A 24,645-nucleotide genomic window follows, 5' to 3' on the forward strand; every position below is an offset into this window, starting at 1 on the left:
CTTGCTGATGCTGCTTTGCTAAACATGCTCTGCTTTCTGTGTAGACACAAGGAAACTATGCTGAGTCTCTACTGCTTTTTTGTGTCATTTATGGTCATGCTAGCTTCTCTGTCCTCTCCTCTGCTCTATTTGTCGGTGTTTGTGTTTAGCTTAGTTTGTAATGTGTATTAAAATTTGTCAAATTCTTGTAAACTTAGCTACTGACTAGACTTAGCTTCTCAAACCAGTTCCTCCTCTCAACCAGCAGCAGAGGGAGGAGGACAGGAGGAATGCCTGATAGTGACTGATATCTGTGTTCTTCATTCCTTCTAAACTTCACTTGGTATTTTAATGTCAGGAATATTATTTATTTTACTGATATTTCTGATTTCTTTCCAGATAAGATATTGGATTTATATAGTGACTTTGCTGATTGAAACATTACTGTTGCTGCTATAGAAACAATATTTTGTCATATTTAAAATAGAAATCTATTGTAATCCTGCTCTGAATTCTCTTAATTTCTTTTTTGAAAAAAAGATGATAAAAAAAAGATCTTTAGTCATTAAAAATAACTGATAAAAGTACTGATAAAGAATTGGGCCAATAGGTGTAAGTCTATGGATAAGATAAAGACAAAATTCCTGCCATCCTGCTGGCTAGTGGCTAAAGCCTGACGATGGGAGGATGAGAAAATCAATGTTCAAATCCATTCACTATAACCCTGTTGCTTTTTTTCTAATGACATGCTTTTTTAATGATATAACAGAATAATAATGAACATTAGCATTGAGGGAAGACAGTTAGCCTACATGGGGGAACTGGATAACGGATAGGGGGGTACTGGCCCAAAAAAGGTTGAGAACCACTGCTTTAAGGGAACTGGTGAACCCAAACCATGCCAGCAAAATGTAAAGGTCTGAAAAATAAAGCCAATGCGGAAGTGCCGTAAACCTCCATGCCTTTCTAATGGCCAGCAGGGGGCGACTCCGATTCTATGGAAGTCTATAAGAAAATTACCCTACTTCTCACTTGATGTATTATGTCAGTAAACTGTTTCCTAATAAGTTTAAAATCTCAATCGCAATTTTCAAGTCTTTTTCAATACAGCATGATGTTCATTTTGTAAATTATGGTCTCATTTAAAGTAAAATAGACGATAAAGCAACGTATGCTTTTGGGCGTGGCTATCATGTCATTGACAAGTTGCTGCCACGGCGACAACGTCGGTTAACGTTACGCAACATAACCATGACAAAACCCCAGATTTACAGGGTATAGGCGTACCTACTGCTATTTCACAGTGTGTTTTCAGTTCATGAAAGTAAAGTGTAACATTTTGGTCGCCTAAAAAAAGTTTGTTCAGCGTTTGGTTGTACTAAAAGTCCCGCAGTGTAATTATATTTTACCCGCGAGGCAATACCAAATGACTACTAGAGCTAGCCCGCCGGTATTATACAGCGCATGTACCGCTAATACTACAAATCCCAGAATGCTCTGCTGGTGTTTTGGCGCGTCAATCAGGACAGGACCCAGAAACACCCTCTCCTTATGCTACTAATGGCACCGTGCTACCCCTCCTAAAAGTAGCGAAAAGAAAGACAGAAAACAGGAGCTTTCCGAACAGGTGGGAGGCTGAATATCAGTTTACATATGTAAAAGACAGACCTGTTTGTCTTGTATGCGGAGCATACAACATTAGACGACACGATGAAACGAAACACCACTATAAGTACAAAGACCTGGACATGACCCAAAGGTGCCAGAAAGTAGAGGAGATGAAAAGAACTTTGGTTTCACAACAGACTATGTTCAAAAAAGCCATATTACAAAGTGAGGCTGCAGTAAAGGCTAGTTTTATTGTGGCAGCTAATATCGCAAAATCACCCCGGCCCTTCAGTGAGGGAGAGTTTGTGAAAAAGTGCATGATGAAAGTTTGTGACTTCGTGTGTCTAGAGAAAATTCAAGCATTTTCAAATGTGAGCCTGAGCTGAAACACAGTAGCTGATCGCACATGTGATCTTGCCACCAATCTATATGACCAGCTGATGGAAAAGGGAAAAGATTTCGTTGCATTCTCCCTTGCTGTGGATGTGAGCAGCGACACATCTGATACTGTCCAGCTGTCAGTCTTCATCCTTGGAGTGGACTCAAATCTGTGTGTTGCGGAGGAACTTTTGGGATTAAAATCTATGCATGGCACAAGGTTCATTGTCATATCTGGAGGAATATTTTTTCAATAAATATCAGTGTTGGCCCGCGACTTTGTCCAAGTTTTAAATTTTGGCCCACTGTGTGTTTGAGTTTGACACCCCTGCTCTAAGGAGTCGGCCGTTCAGTTTGTCCAGTAAGTACATTTTGTTTTAATGGTTTTAGGCCTGTTTTTCGCTAACGAAAATTAGCATTAGCATTAGTATTATCACAGTTAACCATAGACTGCTGCTGCTGTAAATGCACCATGCTAACCAAGCTAGCAGCTAGCGCTAGGATCAGGTCCACGTTCTCGTCCAAAAATGGTCACTTCTGGCTCAAAAAAATCAAAGATGGTGACGGTCATATTGCTAAACCCGAGGCTTCAAAACCGCAGACGACAAACCAGTGGGTGACGTCACGGTGACTACGTCCATGTTTTTTTCCCAGTCTAAATATGTATGACAAAATCAATACAACAGTACAATGGAAGCCAAGGGGGATCTTGTTTTTTTCCCTCTCTGCAGATTGAGGCAAAGATAGTTGATGAGGAGTATGAGGATAGGGGATGTTCTGCAAGTCCCTGCAAGGCCTCCCTCCATGATTCAGATGGTTTGTGTTTGCAGAGGTCTTTGTCTGGAGGTTCCAGGAAAAATGTAAGTACACTTATAAGTTTCTTGTAGTCACTATTTCATGTTTAGTTCATTTTTACTTTATTATTATGTCCATTTTTTTCATTTGCTTTTAGATTAGTTCACATAAAAATGGTCTAACCAGCAATTATGGTAATCACCATTTCCATAATTACAAGAACGTCACATAGACCTGCTTCCAGCAACTATACTTTTATCTAATGAGTGTGTAACCTGTTTTTCTTTCTCCATGGTCCTCTGCGTATTGTGTACTCTGTATTTACCAGTGTAGCCTTTCTTCAGGGCAAGCAGAGTCAGTAAAAGGCAGAGGGTGCAATACTGGAGACACAGAATCAAAGACACCTGAGCCTCAGGTACAACTTCACAGAGTAGGAGTTTATAGCGCTTAGCTGTAGCTATCGATACTGTGAGTATGTACAGTATGTCCTGTTAGACCACAGCATCAAGCTTAAAAAATACACAAAAGTGTGTCTTTGTGATTCGAGTAGAGCCCCATAACAATATGTTGTTGTATTTGATGTTTGCCCTTTACTCTGATTATTTTGTATGTTCACAGTGATGAAGTAGGCCTGAGCTGTGTATACAGATGTTTTTGCATGGATCTGTGGTTCCTAGAAATTACACTCATTTAAATACGCTTATTTTGGTCTAATAATCCTCGAGGGACAGCAATATGAAGCAGTGTAACTGTGATGAATGCACACAATAGTTGGGTGATATTACTATTCCAAGCAATTTCATTTAGCTTTTAAAATGAGAAGATATTGAGTCTTATTTAAGCAATCAATAACCTTGAACATTCGTTTTAATGAAAACTATAATTTCAAGCAGTGGCAATTACACCATAGGGGAATGTTTTGGTGTGGTGATGATTTTGCTGCCGTATGCACTTTTGCAATAAAGATATTCTTATCAGGATAATTATTGACTTCTGGGGGCCAGTTATGACCCTGGCTAAAGACCTCATCAATAGCTTCGTTCATTACTTATCGCTTTTAGTCATACATGAATGTTGCTGATTCAGATTGGCTATGGATTGCAAGGAATGACCATTAGGTAATGGAAAATAATAATAATAATAATAATCCCTGTACAGACTCAGCTACTTTTTGCAATAATCATCTTACCAAGAATGTTTTTGATTTGTCAGCTAATGAAGACTGACATAGGGAGAAAGTAGGATTTTGGTAGCAAGCTAGTCAGTTGAAAACATCATGCCTCACCACATCTTAAGCAGGATTTAGCAGGTAATTCCAGTTTACAGTACCGTGCAGTATAATTTAAGCCTGAACTGTGGAAAGTTATAGTAGACACCATAAAGGAGAGAAATAAAAAAAAAAAATCAGACCACTCTCTAGTGTACCAAGATTTTGTATTGCAATCGTTTTATATTCATCTATGTTTTAGATTGATAAAAGTTGTTGTCAGATCAGAAATAATAGTATTGCAGGTGAAACTTACCTAACTGAAAGTCTAACCATCATTCATGCATATGCTTCCCCTTTCCCTTTGAGGCTAAACAGACTGTCGCTGTCTCGTTGTCGGCAACCTCATCATTTAGAGGGCTGTGAATAATAATGAGGGATAACTGCACTGCTATGACTCATACTTTGAGCCGAGTTCGGACAGATTTCCTCCCACTCTGGTGCTCATATGTGCTTGTGAAATACCCCATGCAGTCGGTATATGTGCATGTATATAGTAGATATTGATGACCAAATTCAATTACATGATTACATTTTCAGCCGAAGCTTTAAATGATTTATTGCATTGAATTTAAATAGTGAATATATTTACAGACAGTACACTGGTGAGGCAGTGTGTGTGTGTGCGTGTGATATTGACCTGTGTGGTCCAGGCCAAATAAAGAATAACGAGATTCAGCATCTCTGCCAAGTGGAGATGTCCGCTGGGAGTGAAGGCAGGCTATCTCAGTGGAAGAGAGCGAAGGATGGCGGGCCAGAGCCTGATGCACATTTATCAAAGCTTTTCTTATAATCACTTGACTGACTTTTGTTGGACTTTCTGAAGGTTGGGTTTTCCTTTAGAGTGCACTCTGTTAAAGAGCTGATTGATTTTATGAGGGGGGACTCTGTCTATGTTGTAGATGTCATACACTTGTAGGAAATGTGGACAAGGGTAGATTTGTACTCACTGGTGTGGTATTGTGTTTACAACTATCATTTGTTTTGATTTAACAATATTGACTGATTTATCAACCAGTCAGCTAAGCATTTTTTCTTAATTAATATTGTTAGAAATGCCAATACGACGAGGGATGTTTGATCAATTGTCTTCCTCTTCTTAAGAATTTTGTGATAAAAAATCGAATCATTATTGACCGCCGCATTGATCCATTCCTTTCCTTTTCCAATTCAAGTCCATTTCATTTGTCTTTCAGCTGTTTTCTGTGCTCCTATTCCCCGAAGCTTAGGTTAGCCATTTCAGAGGCCCTATTCTCCCCATGCAAGGTCAACTATAATCAACTCTAGACAATGTCACTGCCTTGCTTTTCCAGAGAGCTAGGCAGAAGAAGACGACTCCTCTGGGCTTTTAAGGACCTACTGCATTATACCATTCAATTACTGTTCATTAGACAGTGTACAGCCATTAATCAGACTGAGATGTTCTGCGAGTCCTCAGCGGGGACAGTGAACTGGGGAAATTTATTCTGGCTTCCTGTCTGGGCTACTGTTTAGTGGTAAGGAGAGAGATGACACTTTGGAATGCACTGATGCTTTCACTACAGAGGCATCCTAAACTGAACTGCTACTCCACTCCCTGTATCTTAACTTTCGAGCGAAGTCCTCACTTCTTCACTTCATGCAGCCCTGTATTTGAATTTTAAGAAACATAGGCTATGTCGGAGATTTACTGCATATGTGGAAGAGTATTACGAATCTGATATATCACTAATAGAGGAGAAAGCTGACATTTACTGATTAGAGCTGCATATGCATTGAATATGACTAGATGATGATATGAGAAACTGATTTATGTTTTCCAGGAGGCTAAAGAGAGGGAGGTGTCTTCTAGGCTCTGCAAATTACGGTCACGGATGTTCTGGTTTTTCAAGGGTAGGTTCATCAAAGCATAAAGCCTGGTAGTAGCTCACTGGCAGTCGCAGCAGCAGCAGCCCCCGCGTTCCCCTCCACAGCATCTAATGCACCCATAAAGAGACCACTAATACACTCTGCATTACCAGTTCCTCTCTCACATTGCATGTCACCAGATCCGCAACCACCTCTCAACATCTGGGAGAGCTTTACGCCATGCTTTATGGAGACCATCTGCTTGAGTGGGGTTTTTTTTGCTTCCCCAATCTCCGATGACTTATTCTAGTATTAAAGGCACCTGCACATCAAGGTGTGCCATGCTGAGAACCAGGGATTATTCACCACTCTTTATATTTCCCATGTCGTTTGTAATTTGGAAGCACTCAGACAGAATGAGAGGAATATGTACCTTGTTACTGTGAAAATCCATTTCTTTCTCTAGGACTTCTTATTATAAGTAGAATTGCATGGTCTGACATTTATTTGATTGATCTAAAGAAGAACACATCTGAAAAAAAAAATGAAATAAGTGCAATACACATTTGATTATGGTGGAAAAAAGATAGCATAGTGGTAAAATACAAACCGAAGCAATGATGTAAACTTGACATTCTCCTCTGTTGGGGGAGTGTGCCTTTCAGCTGGTTCAGGCAATTTCATTCTAATTGCCTACAAAACATAGGCTTTGGTAGTGAGGCCCATTCAGTGGTTTCTTGGCATCCTCTATTGTCCCTTGTGAAAATTCCAAAGGTGACTAAATGGAACGAGATGTGAATCCCTGCAGGTGGTTATCACTGTCTGCCCTTCAATCTGAGGTTCGCTATGTCAGTGTGACACCAGGAAAATCACTGCATCCTGCGCTAACAGCAGGCTCCCAACTTCACTCATGTGTCATCCATGCTATCATAAAAGTACACAAATACACATACATGTGCGTGCACATGTGTGCAGATGTATCTACCTGACAACATTCATTATCAGTATTGTTTCACTCGTACATGTGTGCATGATTTTGACGTATATACATGTATTCTCTTTCAATTATCCACATATTGATTGTACCAGTGGTCCAGATACAGCCTTGTACACTCTAGTACGGGTTATGATTTCCCTACAGAATATCAATGGGCACTGCAGGGGGCATTTGAAATAAATCACAGCCCATTATTGGTTGCAGACTCCAGACCCACGTACTCACTTTTCTGTCCCTATCACATTATAATGTTGTCGCTGTTTATAAATGATTCTGCATCATTCATGCCTCATATTCCCCAGCTGTCGCAGTGGATCTGCAGATGACACAGATGCAAAGCATAACTTGAGACTCAGAGCTGTAGTGGAGGGAAGTGGGATGTGAAAGGAAACGCAAGAGATAGAATCAAACCTGTCTGCCACCTGCTTTGCATCAAAATGTCAATATCTGGGCCAGTTTTTATCCTTGAAAGGAATTTTTCAGCTGAGTGAAAAAAGGAGGCCTTTTTAAAAGCAAATCTACCATCAAAGTACTTGCCCTGCCTCCTCCATATACTTTATCAGGGATATTCCATTTTGACTTCCATGTATAAAAGCAAGAGATACTACTAGGTTCAGTTTGGCTGAGATTCTCCTTCAAAAGTTATTGGCACCATGTACAATAGCCTTGTAATTTATGAGAACTGTTAGGGCCTCTGACAGAAGTTGTAAAGCATCTTGACTGATTGGGTAGATATGAGATGTGTGCAGTCATGGCATATTGTCCCCTGTATGTGCACACTACATGCAGAGAGTTGCATGGCTTGCTCTGTCACAGATAAATTACTCCACACTGTCAAATTAAGTTGTTGTAAATCACCTTGCAGACCCGAGACTAGTCCTGAGTGATGACCTTTACGCCTATTTGACTTTAACTCTTATTTATGTTAATCACATCTGTATTATATCGACAGTAAAATTGTGTCATATTCAAAAAGGTCATTGTTTTGCTGCACAGCATACAATGGGGACTAAAAAACACACTGGTTTTGTCTGTTACTAAGAGGAAGAAGCCTTAAATGACTCTTGAATGTTTACATATAAACAAATTTGTTTTTATCCTTTCTTTTTTTTTTTTCACAGAAAAAGTCAAAAATTAACATTCCTTGCTTTGATCGGCATGACATTCATTCCAAAGGTATGTACTAAGCAAATAATACCATTATTAAATATGTCATCAATCCAAATTGTAATCTCAAATACATAACACGCAATGCTGTGTAGTAGAGCTCCATGTAGAGCACAGCAGTGTTCATCAACCATATGGGGATACAACGTGTTCCATGTTATTGTAACAAATTATAACAACTTGTAAGCACAATAAATGCGTGGTGAGGATATTAAATGCTTATGAAATCTCGCCACAAAGAGCGCCATGATATTCATGACACGCAAGTAATCACATATTCTGTGGATCTTAGTCCTCTACAATACATCTTATCATACAGAATATATATTCTTCCTCTCTTTCATTCAGTAATACTGGTGGAGTTTTTATTCAGGCAAAGGACAAATGGTATCCTTGGGTATGGCTTCGCTGCAGGAGAATGAGATGCTTTGTTAACTACAGTAAAGTTGGATAAAAATGTATGCTTTTCTTCTCATTCATCATATACATGTCATGAAAGGCCTTCAAAATGCAGCAGGTCCCAACAGCAATGAGTCTCTTCTTTTTTTCTTTTTTTTTTTAACATGGGGAAAAATAATAAGTTCCAAAGACTGTGTTGAAAATCAGCCATTGTGATGTGAGAGAGGCGTCTGCGTGTGATCTCTGCTGCACTCGAGACGACAGGCTCTATGAAGTACACCACTGCCCAGTTACACAGTAGCTTTGATTGCCAGTTTGTTCTGTGCGTAGCCCGTAGCTTTGAACTGCGTCTCAAGATGAAAGCCAACCTTGTCCACAGTGTGTCCACTGTAGACTGCTGCTTTTGCTTATTTGCTTCAGGCTCCATCAAGGGCTTTGGGACTATTTTTTTTCTATAGTTCTTTACCATGCTGGTATGAGCATTATGTATAATTTATCATACAATGCAAGTGAGACAGCACCCCATCTCGTCTCCATTTTAATTTAATGCCCCTACTTTTCTTTCTGCATCTTGCATTGACAGACTTTGTGGTCAGTGTATGATACCACTAAGGTATGTCTTAGTTGTTTCCAGCAGACTTTGATATTAGAGGTTCCCATGGTTAGAGCATCACTCAATACTTATCCTCTCTCTCTCCCTGTTTCTCACCCTTTCTCTCTTTCTCTTTCCTCTAAAAGCCAGAGCCATAGAATACAGTGTCAGACTGCTAAGGACCAGACGTCCTCCTTCTCTTCTGTCTCCAGAAGCCAGCTGCTCATGTATAAGATGAAACAGTGTTATAAACCAAATAAAAATGTCTTGCCTCTTGACAGCCCCACCGTGAATATATGGCCTCTTATTTCAGTGAATATATTGCATAATTATGTATGGTTATGAATATTACATGGAGCCTCACACTGAGCGCATGGTAAGATGCCTAATTGCGGACTTTAATTATTAAGAAGCAAAGGTCCTGAGCGGGTTTTGTGAGAAGCACTTTTGATAAATTATTTTTTGCAGTTTTCTGATGAATTATTTTGGGGGGCTTGTGTCTAATCAGCAGGCATAGTGGACGGCGTAACTGCTCTTGAGAGAGACTTATCTTCCCATGGAGAGGAATTACTATGCTGATTAAATCCACTGAAATCAACTAATAACTTAATGATATTGGAGTGGATCAAAAAAAGTGAATCACTCCCTTTCATAGTGGTGGCTATGAAGAACACAAGGGCGTAGTGATGTGTAGAATGAGGGCCTTTGCCATTGACCTCAGGGCACAGCTATAATATTTCTGTGTAACATGAGGCAGAGAAAGAGATTGTGTGATGGTATGTGCTAAAGCAAACCAAGGCACCTCATATTAAACATAGTGTAGTAGTTCTTTACTTTATACTTCACATGAAGCACTTCAAGGAAAAAGTCCAGAGAGGCTGACTAAACAAGGAATAATAAACTAGATCTCCCTCAAGTACTGCTAAAGCCACTAGACACAGCTGCTTGTATAACTACAGTACTATTGCCACTTCTTCCTCTTCAGCATGTATTATATCTGAGGCACCCACACAAAAATATTCCTCCCTAGTTATGTATTCAGTTCAAGTGCACTTAGCATGCAGAAAAGTTTAAGGCTTGACCCCGGTTTTGTGTCGAAAGAAATTTGAAAATGAATAAAACAGGCTTCTCTGCATGTTACTTCAAATATAGAGCTGGCGCACATGATGTATTCTTCCATAAAAGCTAATGGCTGTAATGTAGACAATAAGAATCATTGACCCACTTAATCGCAGTTCTATGTCACGCTGTGACAGTGTGAAAGTTAGTTCACCACAACTGTAGGATGAAACGCAGGGTAATAGCCGAGCTCCCTCCATTCTCCTCTTACAAAATGCATGTCGGTCTAGCACTTATGAGATGCAGTCAAGCTGCTTTTCGCAAGCCAGCACAAATAAGTGAATAATTGATTGATATTGATGTGAGGATCACCTTGGTGTATCCAGTAGTTGTTTTGTTTAGAAGTCTCCCGTGGAGGGCAGGAGCCTGGCCATCTGTCAATAACACGTCAGTCGTTTCACATGGCAAGCACTCTGACCAGCTCAAACGCTTCAGTAAGCAGCTGAACAATTGTTCTCAACGTGACGTTAAACCAGCTATTCTGTTCTGAATGGAGGCTGGAAGCTTAAAGTGTTTTAGGTTTGTTTCAGCCGGAGAGCCTCAAAGTTGCTGGAAATAATGGACACACTATTTCTGTTCTCTCTCTGTGTTAGAATTGCAGTGATTTTAAATGATGGCTTACAGTGTTGAGTGCAGTTCACTCTATAACACACAAAATATTATAGTTGATGATGAATAGAATATACACATATAAAGTACATATTTTCATTTTATGACCTTTACCCACATACTACAAACAGCTTCTGACAGCAAACATCTGGAAAAAATGCTTTAGGTGTGCTGACCTGGGATCTGCCCCGGTAGTATCACAGTCTTGTATCACAAGTTACTGGGCAGCTTTTGTGCAGGTTCTTGGTTGAGTGCCTTGCTCAAGGGCACATAGTGGGAAGTTTTATAGCCCACTGCAGCCACAGGCTGAATAGGACAAAAGTGTCTGTGAACTTTTATATGTCGTGTAAGTGAAATGAAAATTGTCAAAGGTAATTTCATAGAGAGGCTCCACATGCCTCAAGACCTGTATCAGGCCTCCTAGCAAGATGGACAGGTGGTGTTATAAAAAGCCCTTTTCCGCCACTGACATCATCTAGTGCCACCAGGAGGCCACTTTTCCCTCTCACTTACTGTTCTAGCCTGGTAGCTACCTACTGTCTGAGGCTAATGGCTGGAAGCACAGCTAAAAGCTCTCAGTGTGATAAGGTAATGTGGAGTCAGAGAGAGAGAGAGAGCGCGCTATATCAGTGGGACCATATATACTGATTACACAGCGATGAGGAAATGGTCTAAAAATAAAAACAAATGGAGAATGCTAGATGATATCACTCTGCTGACTGCAGAGTTTACAGTCATACAGTATACAGATGGTTATGAAGCAGGGATGACGGTGGGAGCTGAGACTTGCTGCTGTCATCTCTGCTGACCTTCCTGATGTCATGCTGGGTAAAATAAAAGAGAATAGCATTCTGTTTTTCAAATACATTAATTAATTATGAATAAAAGTGTGAATATTAAATTAAAAACCTTACAAAAGTCTCAAGTTTCCTAGTGTGGCACTGTGGTAATTGTGTTGTGGTGTATTAATTGGCAAAATTAAGCTTTAAACTAATCTATAGTGACATTTGAGCTCTTTTCTGACTACCTACTTGTCTAATGTCCACTTCAGGTTTTGTAAGCCTGTAAATGATCACATCAGTGAGAGAAAAATCCTACATATGTACTATGCTTGTTGAAATTATTAAGCTTTCTCTATGTAGTGCAACTCTATCTACATTACTGTTATACCAACCTCTCTGTTCTCTCTTCTCTCACCTTGTCTTCACTCATTTTCTCCTTTGCAGCTCCAGTCCATCATCAACATTGTGCACACAGACATGCGTGTATACATTTGTTTCTCTGTTTCTATTTATTTTTCTTCCCTTTCATCTGAACTGCCTCCTTTTCTGCCCCTCTCTTGCTTCATCAGTCTCCCTCTTTCTCTCTCGCCCCCCCTTGTTTTCCTTTATCTGTTCCCAGACTTGGTGTCCTTAGTAAGATGGATGTGTGCATTCCCAGGGCAGATGGCCCTGTTGTTACTCTGTGTACCCAGCTCACACTTTAACACCCGGCCTGCTTGTCTGGCCTGACGGGCCATTGCCTGGGGAAAGAACTCCACTTCTACAAGGTGCAGCAAACATGTGTGTTGTGCAGCTAACCGCATGGGTGCTCACACCTTTTTTGTTAGGGAGTAGACTCTACCAGACTGTGTGCCAAATACACAGATGGGTTCTTTCTTTAAGGATTCCAGGTTTTGTTAAAGGAAAGCTTTACATATACATAAACCATACATTAATGCACTTTGTGAGTAAGGTATTGTGTTGGAAATTTTGATGGGTTCATGGAGATATTTAAAATATTATTTCCAAAGTAACATACATACTTAAAAATAATGATCTCTACAGCCCCCTGACTAGAGGAGTTGGCACTGCAGCCAGAAAAAGATGGAAAACTGTATTTATGGACTGTATTGACTCTGGTGACTAGATTAGATTAGTGACATCTGCTAGAAATGGACTATTTTGATGACCTCCATTTCCTGTTGGAAAGGAAGTTGTCAAAATATGAGCAAATAGTATCTTAATGGCTTGTAGACAGTTGCCAGGTTTCAGTTCAGGGGATGGATCATCTAAAGTGTCTGAATTTTTAGAACAAATAAATTTCAACAAACCACAAGGAATGTCCCATTTCATTTTTTTTCTTGAAAAATAGAGCCTCTTTTTGCCTTAATATTGAGGATACTAAAAGGTATCCTTTGTATTCCCAAGTACCCCATAATCACTGATGTTTCTGTCAACTTTTGTAACCAGTTGTTTAATCCAGAGCCATCTCCCAGACATTTCTTGTTCCTATAGTCTTCACATTATAAATAAAAAATATATATAAATATACAATATCTATACCAGAAACCTGGTACATTATTTGCTAGTTCTCCCTCTTGTGTCACAGTGAAAAGTCACAAATCTAGCAATCATGAAACTTGCCATCCAAGGAAGTTTTTAACTTTAAAGTATTTGACTTTACAAGTTGGTGAGGAGGACTGCCTGAATGCACTGCTCTGTAGGTTTTGGGGAGGAGGAGCAGTCTCAGTCCTCCGAAGCACCCATCATGTTGGGCCACAACATTTGCAGAATCCAACGTCTGAACTGCGACACAGTCCATGTGACCCACCTGAGAGTCTCTATTGCCAGTGATATTATTTGTCCCAGAGTTTGTTAGACATGATGTCTTCAAGTATTTCTGTCAACTGAAATCATTTTGTGACTTGAGCAAATTTGATATTAAGATTATATTTAAGTGTTAAAATTATTTGAGATAAATTTTCATGTACTTCCACTGGAAGGTACTCACTGTTGAGGTCATAGGACTTGGTTTTACAATCCTAGAACTTCAAGAAGATCAGTCGAATCCGGGTTTCTTCTGTTAATGTTTCAGTTCTGTTCATGTGGACTGTAAATCAAAACTAGTAGCAACAGAACTTCAGGAGGATCAGTCGAGTCTAGGCTTCTTCTGTCAATGATTCAGTCCTGTTTATGCAGACTGTAAAGCACAACCAGCAGTGGGGCAAGGGGTAGAAGCTTCACTGGGGTCATCAGGTGGGCACCCTCCTCCCTTGGTGTTTCATTGATAGGCCCATGACACCTCTGGATTGTCTGGATTGGTTCCAGGTTCTCAGATTTCATGGATGACTTACCTTCCTTCAACAACTGGAATATTGATGCTTGGTGGACTGTGGGTTGTGTCCTGCCGCTGAGCTTCACTCGACTGATTTGGCTCTTCTCTCAGGAGACACTGGTTGATGCGAGGTCCCAGTCTCACCTGCTTCAGGCATTTCATCCGGTCTTGGTGTAGTCTTAGGCCTCGGAGAGATGTTACTTTGGACCAGCCACAGCTACATGTTCAGAGCTCGTGTCCAGCAGCTGTTGTTTCTGTGCCAATTATGTGATTCGTTGTCATTTCCGTTCCTGTGTCTGTTACCGTCATGTCAGCCGATGAGCCATCTTCCGCCAAATGTTCAGCTTCCTTCATTAAAGCGTGATTAAGCCGGTATTTATGCTTACTATGAATGTCCTATGTTAATGCTGTCTGTTGACATTTTAATTTACCTAACACAACCATAACCTGTCATGGTAAAAATTGTGCCCTCCAAGATTTTATCCCACATAATTACCATGTACTGTACCTAATTCCAGAACTGTTTCCCTTTTATGTTGTATGTATCTATAGTTTCGCATGGGGATTCAGTAAAGTACTTTAACATCAACATATCTCTAATTGTTAGCTTACTGCCAAGCTGTATATGTAGATGCTAGTATATATACATACATTATAAATGGTTATCAGCACATCTGGATCGCTTCTTTGAACAGTCAGATTAAGTTTCTGAAACTTCTGGTTTAATATTACTTCCAACGACTTGCATTTTTCAATTACAGCGTGTGAGTATTCTGATTTGTTTTTAACAAAGACCGGTGTTTCTGTGTACATGTGCTGCATGTATTTAATCTTTTTAACCCCCGGGCCCTTACCGAATAACTACCTCTGATTGGGGCACCATTTTGCACGACGGGAACCTGTGCCTTTTTTTGATTGATTCATTCCATTTCATAGCCATGATAAACTTTTACAACAGCTATCATTTACTGGCAGCATGTGTGGACCTCTTTAGGAGATCTGCGCTTTATTTCTACACAGTGATCTAAGGATGATAAATCACTAGGTACACATAAATTATATCAGTGAAATCACATGCGATATAGCCCTTTTGTGTGCACATATGTAAATTCAGCCCAGGATGTTCAGCTGTGCGAAATTGCAGTCTTTGTCTACCCTCTAACCATACAATTTCTTTCATTTCAATCTCAGCACGCAATCGGAATATTGTCCCTTAGCTGCTCCTATCATATGTAATGAATGTGCTGCCCCAAAGGTGAGTGCCGTAATTGATTAAAAACCGTAATGTTTTTCCATGCCTCAGTGTAGTCAGTGATAAGGATACCAGTGATGTGTGAGTGTATGTAGGTATTGCTGTTTGCATGTGCATCTGTATGTCTGTGGATCTGTGTGGACAGGTCAGGACATCAAAGTCATGTGTGCTGTGGCTCTGTTTCATCCTGGCTAATGAAGAAGCTGTGAGTGTGCTTCTGGGTCACAGTGGGAACATGCACAGCGAGGTCACTTCAAAGGCGGGATAATAACGGATTAAGTCTAAATCACGGCCATGCTTTAGTCGCTGTCTCACATCTAGCCTGTCGCTTTGCATTTTATTAACAAATCATCGCCATATGATCTGGTAAAATGTGCCTGCCTTAATTTCCCTTGTCCATCTTACTCTGCGCAAATCCTCTACATCCAGATTAGCGGAGCGTGGTGGGCCTTTTATAAACCCTTGATGGCGCTGAAATATTCTTTCATTAGTGTCCATATATCTCCCCATGTATTCATGTTTTAATGTACTGCTCTCTCTGCAGTTCCTTATTGCTTTGTGTTGTGTCTGTGACAGTGATATGGCTTTTCATTTATGGTAGCCCTACAGCTTTCGAGCAATATATTCTATCCTTGGCTAGTTCTGATCTGCATTCCAAATTAACCTACACACCTACGGGCCTTAGCTCTCAGTAGATGAACAGGTAAAGCAGAAATTTCAGTATCATAAAGCGAGGAGTCATAATACTCCAGCCCTTTGGTCTGTATGTGAACAAGAGATGGTTCGGAAGAGGACAATACCCCAGGATTATTGAGCTCTTAGCACTCTTATGTGTAAGATGATGGCACATGAATACACTGTTCCACTGCCATTCATCTTGTTCAGTGTATAACCCTCAGTCTTTGACCTCAGGCCTGCTATGCCTGTGGAGTTACAGGTAGTGTAGGAAGCACTCAGGGAAGTCTAATTGCAGCTGGAGTGATTTATCCTCCTGTAGACTCCCCCAAGAGTACTTTAACACTCAGATACTCTTGTCAACAACGCGTCCCAGCAGTTATCATCAAGGGGACCAACTGAGGTGCAATGTCAGGAAATATTTGGTAAATTTCTGCATTCATTTTGGTGAAACAAGTCTAGTGTCATTCAGGGTTCAAGTGAAAGTCTGCATAACACTCCTCTTGAACACCGTCAGGATGAATCCAGTCTACTGCTGAAATAACCAGTCACTTAGTTGGATGCTAAAAAAATATTTATCAACTGTTTAATTTTTGATTTTGCTTTGTTGAATTTCTGTAGACCCTGAAAACTTGGTCTCAAATCTTTTAAAATTCAAATCCAAAAGTTGTCCTCAATGACATAACATGTAAATGACTTAATAAGCAATAATCAAAGTAAAAGTTTTAAAAAACGATTGAATAAATTAAGAGTTTACTACTCAAATCAGGATTATGTGAGTTTGGTTTGATGTAACTGCCAACTGACAAATTAAGCAAACTATCAGAATCAGACTGTGATTAGAATATTAATAAATCCTGATAAGCATAAGCACCTGCCATCATTGTCCACTTCAGTGACAAGTGATAAGAGCATAGAAAAAAACACAAATACAGAAACCTATTTGAAACAACTCAAACTTATCTAACTTTGGAAGACTTCATGTAGGACTACTGTTTAATGTCATTGTAAATTGAATATCTTTGTGTTTTGGATTGTTGTTTGGACAAAACGAGCAATTTGAAGACATCACTGTGGATTCTCAGAGTGTGGTGGGCATTTTTCACTATTTTCTGTTTTATACAGTAAATGAATAGTCAATTACTACATATAAATAATCTACACATTAATGGAGGATGAAATAAATCATTAAATACAGCTCTAATCCAGACTGCCCTGGATGTTAATGTACACATTCCTGCTTAAATTCACCCAATACAGACACATAATCCAGTCTACTTTACATACATTAACAAGATACACTGCGTAAATGTTGAAGTGAATACTTAGTAGAGGATTATTGGAGGCCAGATCAGCTGAAACTGGGTTGTCCAGCCCCTGTCCAGAGAGGGAATCAGCAGAGCCACAAAGCCTCATTTGTTGAACACTCTATGGCAGCTCTCATTTCACCAGGGTTCTCCAATGTTTAATTGGCCTCATTATGTGATTAACTTAGCAAATTTACCTCTTACCCTCAAGGCACAGCTTTGAACACTGGCAGACCACAAACCCTCCCAAAGTCACTCAATCACCGAAACCGCAATGTCAGCGTTTAGGCTGGCCATCACTTTTCACTGGGAAGTTTTCATTTTCCAGCAGAGATGCCTGTTTGCCTATATTAACCTCTACACCTTTGACTCAACACACTGCTTTTAAATATGCAGTAATTTCTTCTAAGATGATTAGCAATATATCATTGTTTCCTTAGAAATGCTCACTATGCATATTATGTTGCTTATTGCACTTTATATGCTTAGCATGATTTCTGCAAGCTCTGTAAATTGTTGTATTATGCATGTGTGCATGTGTTGTATCGTTTGAGTTGATGTTTGCATTCAGATGTCATCTTTACACTTACAAAAAAGAGAAGTTTTATATAGGAGGTATAAATCTGTTTTATTTCAGAGTACAAAGGCGTATGTTCTAATGCAGCAGTCTGCTCATCTTCCGTGCATTAGATAGATTTAGGTGTTGCCTCGCAAATCAAGCCCCACCTCAGAGTCAGTGGAAAGAAACAGTAGATTGTCCAATCCAACATACAAAATCTAATATTTGGAAAGCTCTAGTTGTTTGTTTGTTTGTGGATTCATAGATATTGGTTTCATTTTGTTGTTGTCCTTGGAGAATAGTATGAAAAATGAAAGGAAGATGAAAAACAAGGTCCATGATGTTAATCTATCCTGTCACTGAACTCTCCTAGTCCTCTGTGGGCTTCCTGACAGTCACATGAAATGGTCAGTAAAGTGCCAATTTTTTTTTACCAGATCACTTGTTATTTGCCAGCAAAGTCATAGGTTTACTTCCTTGTTTAATAACCAATGGCAGAGAAGGTGATGAAGGGGGGATGGAGGGTTGGGAGGGGGGGATGCATGTGCATGTGGCCATGAGGAAAAAGGGGGGGGGCAGTAGGGTAGAAGAGAAGTTTACAAATGGGATCCATCATTTTTCATGCACAGGGGTGACATCCCTCCGTCAGCCAATTTCGCTCCGATAGCCCAGTCCCTTGCTTCATTGATATCTGCATTAGGGACCTTTGTTAAAGGTCTCATCTAAATGCATTGAAAAACGCCTTGCTCCCTCAGTGTACCTCCTACTGTTAAAAGTGTGTGCGTGCATGCATGTTGCTTGTGCAAAGATTTGCCGACTTGGCTTTGTCTACATTAAGGTCGGTCTTTGTAGCAAAGCAATGTGGTGTCACTGAACCTGGAAAAGAAAAACAGGTAGTAAGAAAACCATCAACAACAAAGCTGCAACAAAAGCATGCAGCTCAGAGCGCTCTCAGTGCAGTAGCCATGAGTATTTTCTCACTCTTTTGTTACTGAGTAACCCTTTAGCGTCTGTTCATGTTAGTAATGTAATGAATTTAATAAATCAATCCAAATTAACAGCAAAGAATGGAGCATGACCTTTGAACTTTTTTCAAGAATAGGGCAGGAGGCATTGTGAAGGAGCTCATTTCAAATTGATATAAATATTACTGTCCCGTCTGTGTGAAGTTGGTTGGAGTAGGCCCATTAACCAAAACACTTCAGAGCCACTTCATTTTATTCCACTAAAAACACCACCCTTCATGTCCCGCACTTGTACAGTGCTGCAGTTCAAACCAACCAGACTGTACATCCCTTGCTACTATTAAGAAGATTTAATTTGCTATTCCTGTCCATCTATTTTACAGAGCTATAGTGTGATACAGCAGAGGTGCTAAGGGGCTAATGTCGCTGTCAATCCACCATCCCCTCAGCTACAATCTCACGGCTTAATTTCCACACTGATCCGAGTACCCTTGAGCTTCAAGAGGTCTCATTCACACACTTGAAACAAAATTGCCCAGAGCTCTCTTGTCCAGTAATTTCACAACACTTTGGTTATCAGCAATGTTTGGTAGAGCATTAACACTTTTTAGCAGGTGCACCTTAATACTGGTTCATAAACTTTCAAGTTACATGTGAGCCACACACTGCAGCAATCCAGTATTTCATTAATATATTTAATATAAATGTATGTGGAGCATTTCATTTGCAGCTTTTAGGTAGTTAGGCTATATCTCCTGGCACTCTCGTAAGATATATTAAGAAAAGTAATTAATAAAGTCGATAATCTGAAATTGACTAATAATTTGGTGCTTGAGGACATCCCTGCAGTATGGTCCCAGAGGGATCCTATTAAAAGTCCTACTGACTATAATCTATAGTTGTGCAGTTGTGCTATATGGTTCAAGCATGCTGCTCTTGCAACAATATTGAAATCCACTTTCAAATGACTTTGGAAAATTAATAATTTATGTTAAGTTTGTAGACCTTGTGGAACATCACAATAACCGCTCGTACATGAGTGATAGTGTGTCCCAGAATGTTTACAAAGGGAATTGCACTGGGAGCATCTGTCATTGCCTGTCACTAGTGTGAAGTGAAAATGTGAGTGTTTGACACATGCTATTACTGTTTTGTTGTTCCCATTTTCAGATCTAGTCCTGGAGAGGACAGGTCCGTGTTAATGTTCTTTAGTCAGAGCTATTTTTTTCTTTTCTTAAGATGAATTAAAGAGTGATTAACAGCACAGAGGCCTTGACCCTCACTTGAATAATACTCTGCGAATATAAGGGAGTGGTGACCATTTTTAATGCTCTCTCTTTTAAATAAACTTATTGCTGACGTACTCTTTTATCATGTGAGGAGGAAATGTCAGCGCGAACTTAAACAGGCCCAGCCAAACCCTCCCCGAACATTGTGAGATTGGATGTGAAATCAGTGCAAGGGTCACTGACAAAAGAAATTGGGTTTTATGCAGAGCGTGTCTCAATACACAACACTCCCAAACCAAAGGTAAAAGCAAAGCCCTTACCGGCTATTTTCAACCCATCATTATTTCTCATAAATCCCAAACTAGCCAACACCAGTGCCTTTGACAGCATGACTGATGAGTTTGCCGTTGTGAATGTCAAGAGAAATGGTCTCCTGCACCTTATCTCCCCTATTTCTCATTGTGAGTGAGACTTGGGGGTTTTATGGAGAAAAGCCATGGCCGTTGTGATGAGCATTACCCGGTGATAATGAAGGGCACGCTGCTGTACTGTCAGCCTCTACAGACAGACAGGCAGGCAGGCAGGCAGGCAGGCAGGGACCTGGCTGCTGGGAGACGTTGTCCATTCATGCGTTTACGTGCCCTTATATCTTTATCTGAAGAGCAGGATAAATGAGCATATTCATATATTTACACTATGTCAGTGCCGTGATTGCCTTATCTACTGCTGCCGTCATTCATGGCGGGAAATGCCAAGAGGTAATCAAGTCAAATGTGCCTTTTTGTCAATGCTATTCATGGATCTGAAATTGTATATTGAAAATATTTGGGTGATGGCTCCGTGAAAATGCTCCTTTCTGACACATTTGATTTAAGCGGAGATGTTTCCATACTCTTTGATTATTCATATGATCCACTTTTAAACCACACGTAGTTACATATATAAAGGAAAAAAGAGTAACCATACATACTTAATGTTTGGGTTTCCACTCAGAAAGTCTTATTGCTCGTTGAACAATTACGGTTTGTTTGAGTGCTTTTGAAATTTAACCAAACCTCACAAGTCAAGTATAGATTTTATTCAACACAACTTACGCTTTTTAAAAGGAGAAAAAAAAACAACCCTCTGATTTGATTAACTTTTTTTCTGGAGAGGACCTCCCACTGAGGTCAGCATTAGGAGTTTTTTAGTGGTCCTGTAACTTGGCATGCAAACCTGCCAGTACTAGCGAAGGATAATGAGGTCGGACCCAGGTCTGGGCAGTGACTGTTAGGCAGGAAGCTGCATATTTATGCAGAAGCATTTATTGCCTCGTTTCCATCAGAACATTGTCTGCAGAGACCTGACAGCTTTCCTTAGAGATTAGTCTCAGATACCCCCTGTTAGGTGGCAGTCTGACCAGATTGTTCTCCCTGCTGATTTGTTCTCTCCCTCTGTTTCTCTGTTTTCCCTCCCCTCTGTCTTTATCTCTTTTCTTCTCACTCCCTTCTCTCCATTTACTCAATTTCCCTCCCCTCGCTCTGTGTTTCTCTTCCCTCGTCTGCCTCTTTCTGCCACCCTCTCTCATAAGTTTTCCACACTTTACGTCACCGCATGTCCTCTGGTTACGCTGATACAAATCAGGGTTAAAACATTTGTTTACTGTGAAGAAGGAAGAGAGAGAGAAAAGCGCTGTGCTAAATGTCAAGGATGATGAGGTGGGTCAGGCTGGCAGTGCTGTTGCGATTACGGCTGTCTGCGCACAGCATCATCACAAACTCTGACAACCGCGCATCGACTGCACAATTTATGCTCGGGAGAGCTAAGTCTCCCAGTTCCGCTGTTTCACCAAGAAATTAAATTCACATGTTATCTTTGAGAACATCCTTCCCCCTTTACCTCCAATACCAGTGTCAGGAGTAAAGGAATGTGCGGCGTCAAATTGTGCTGTTCAAACCAAAGAATAATGGATTCTGGCATAAGGAATCATTTCTGTCTTACTGGGCAAACTCACAAAAGCCACAAAAGCGTATCTTCTGGCTGTTAATGTCTGCTGCCTTCAGTAGTTAACCAGATATATAGGTACTAATAGGCTTTCAAAATACATAAGAAAAGTTTGATATCATTTTTTAATGACTTTTAGCCACAGAAAACCAAGAAATCGTGAGCAGGTTGTCTACTATTTGGCCTGCGATATGACAAGCTCGAATGTGCTCACGCCTACACTCCACGCCTGTATGTTTGCTGAGCGTCTTGTGTATGAGCTATATGATTCTTTCATGAGCTGTGTGGTGGCTGGCCTTTCATAGGCATGCTCTCATTGAGCACTTAATCAATACCTGTCATCTTGAACTCATCCTCTAAAGTGGGCCCCTGTTCTTTGTCTGCCCCATAATCCATCTCCATACAGCTATTTGAATTTGTATTACACACTAAGAGGACCTTCTTCACTATCAGAAGACTTAACAGATTGTTTAAGGACCCTCAATATTTTCATAAGCACAAGACCTGGTTTATAAAAATCTATACAATGGCCTGAAGACCTGGGGCACTGTGGCAAGCAGGGTAAGCCGGGAACGTGGGGAGAATTTTAGATTCGAAGGAAGGCAATTTCAGTGTCTCGGTTTTTCTGATTGTTTTGTTAAAGCTGGTTTTATTGCTGTTTCTCAGCTCTTCTGTCTGTCTATTTGCTTTGGGTTTAAGGAGTCACCAAAGGTAATTTATGGTATTTCCCCCCATAGGAAAGTATTTGATAAGGCACTTCTGAAGCTGCCCGACTACAGGCTTGAAAAGGGTGAGACTCACTTTGGATTCCGCATGAGTACGGCTTCTAAGTCACTGGCCGCTTCTTGTGATTGTACTTTTGTGAGACTATTTGTAGTAAAGACTGATAGTACTCTGTGTGCAACGCTAGAGCGATTGTAGTTTGTGAGTTCATCTGAAGTAAACATTGATAGTATTGGGAGAACAAAGACACTATGCATTTAAGTGTTTTTTTTTTCCTTTACTCAACTTCTGTATTCCAGTCCTGAAGCTCAGCCTTCTCAGAAGCAAATGTGCAGTGATCCATGTTCTTAACACAGTTAAGAAAATAGTTTTCGAAAATTGGACCTTGAAGAATTCAGAGTGGGTGTGTAATTGGAGGTCAATAGAAAGCAATGCTCCACGACAGAGCTGAACCCGCAGAGAGAGCGAGGCAGAGAGAGAGATAGAGGAAGAAAGAGAGAGAGAGAGGAGCCAGCAGAGTGTCAATCAGCCAGCGTTTTGCCCGCGTTGCCCCTTAATTTAATCACTGTTTAATTACTGCTGTCCCCTGAGGGGCGCTCTGCTAGGTTCAGTTACTGAGCTTTTTCCCTTCCTCTGCTTTCGTCTCTGGGTGCTTATTTAGCCCTCGGACACTCTCTCTAAAGCAGGCCACTCTCTCAGAAGCCTCAGCAGTATTTCAACCTTACCTCGGGGCCCCTAGCACAAATCTGCTGATGATAATGTCAAGGGCAAGCACATATGCATATGTGTGATGAAAGCTGCCTGGAGGAGAAGAGACACTGCAAATACACAACTTTATCCAGGGGAGCAAGGGCGGGAAAAGCTGGAAACATCTTGAAGACTGCCCACTCCTCCAGGTCCGCAACCTTCCCTGCTTCATGTAAGTTTCTGCACGCAAGGTTGGATGTAATGTGAAATCCAAGAGCTGTGCAACTCATCATTGAAAATCACTGCTGGAAGGGGTGGTCAGGTTAACATAAATGCTCCCTGGCACTGTATAATGTGTACCGCCGTATCTATGGCCAAACATAGTCTACATGTTGTGGTTTCTCTGGATTACCAGCAGCCCAGCACCACAGATCCTACACATGGACCGCGCCGGGGGAATAACTCACATTTAGCTCTTAAGCTACAGCAATCAATATAAATTTAGCATGGTAATGATCAGGTGCAGGGGGTGTAAGTCTTCAGTGCCTCTCTCTCTCTCTTTTCCTGGTACAAAGCACAGCGCTCCAGCTCCCAGAGGCCTGTGGGTAACACAGCCAAGGCTCCCCTCTGCACGTCAAACCTCGACTGAGGATTACAGCAGGGAAACAAACAAACAAGGCTGTCTCAGAGTCTTAGCGACAGGCATAGGCAATAGGCTGCGCTAGTAATGAAGCCACTGACTGGCACACACTTATGCACAGACACACACACACACCTCAACAGCACCTCAATCCTCCACCGTTCCCTTCCTGGAGAAGCAGAGGTATTTTAGACCGTGTTAAAGATATAATGGGACGAATAGGGATGATGTGATCAGGAGGGCTGTGTGTTTGATGTGTGTGTGTGTGTGTGTGACTGACTGATAGATGAGATGCTGTCTCTAAGGAGAGTGTCCGTGATGATGACTATCGCCAGGGGAGGAGAGTTGAGACAGCTGTGGCTCCTGGGTATTCAGATTTGAGTGTTGACAGGTTTATTATTGAAGGTTTTTTTCTTCTTTTTCACTTCTTTCTTTCAGTGGACGAATAATAGTGGAGTAATGTCAGGGTGTGACAGTCACTGTCTTCTTCTGTAAGTTTCCTTCTTGACATACAACAACACAAGTCCGCTGCTTCTACGCAAGCTGGTCTCTCGCCACTCCGGCAGCCATTTCAAGACATTAGGAGAAGACTCATCAAGACAACAATAACATAGATTAATTGAATGGCATAACACTTAATGTTTTGTAGGCTATTTTAACTCACTAAGTTGTTAAGCATTTTACAATGTGTGATGCTTTATATACAACAATGTTAAAATCGAAATTGGCTGGAGGATTGTGCCAAATGTAATCCCTTTAAGCTGGCTCTCTGGCCTCATTTGTGTCAAGCAG

At 40.6% G+C, this 24,645-nt stretch overlaps 1 protein-coding gene across 23 annotated transcripts in view; it reads left to right on the forward strand.

The window, feature by feature from the left end:
* LOC137199698 (doublecortin domain-containing protein 2) overlaps positions 1 to 24,645 on the forward strand; it is a 46,151-nt gene that overhangs the window by 9,401 nt on the left and 12,105 nt on the right. For 3 of the 23 annotated variants that reach the window (XM_067614165.1, XM_067614163.1, XM_067614164.1), the window contains exons 9-11: positions 2,697 to 2,825; positions 3,089 to 3,175; positions 5,830 to 5,899. In XM_067614165.1, coding sequence (XP_067470266.1) covers positions 2,697 to 2,825; positions 3,089 to 3,175; positions 5,830 to 5,899 — 286 coding nt within the window. The other 20 variants (XR_010931832.1, XM_067614171.1, XM_067614168.1 and 17 more) reach the window with 20 other exon arrangements.

Source organism: Thunnus thynnus, chromosome 16 (assembly GCF_963924715.1).
Source record: "Thunnus thynnus chromosome 16, fThuThy2.1, whole genome shotgun sequence".
NCBI lineage: Eukaryota > Metazoa > Chordata > Actinopteri > Scombriformes > Scombridae > Thunnus > Thunnus thynnus.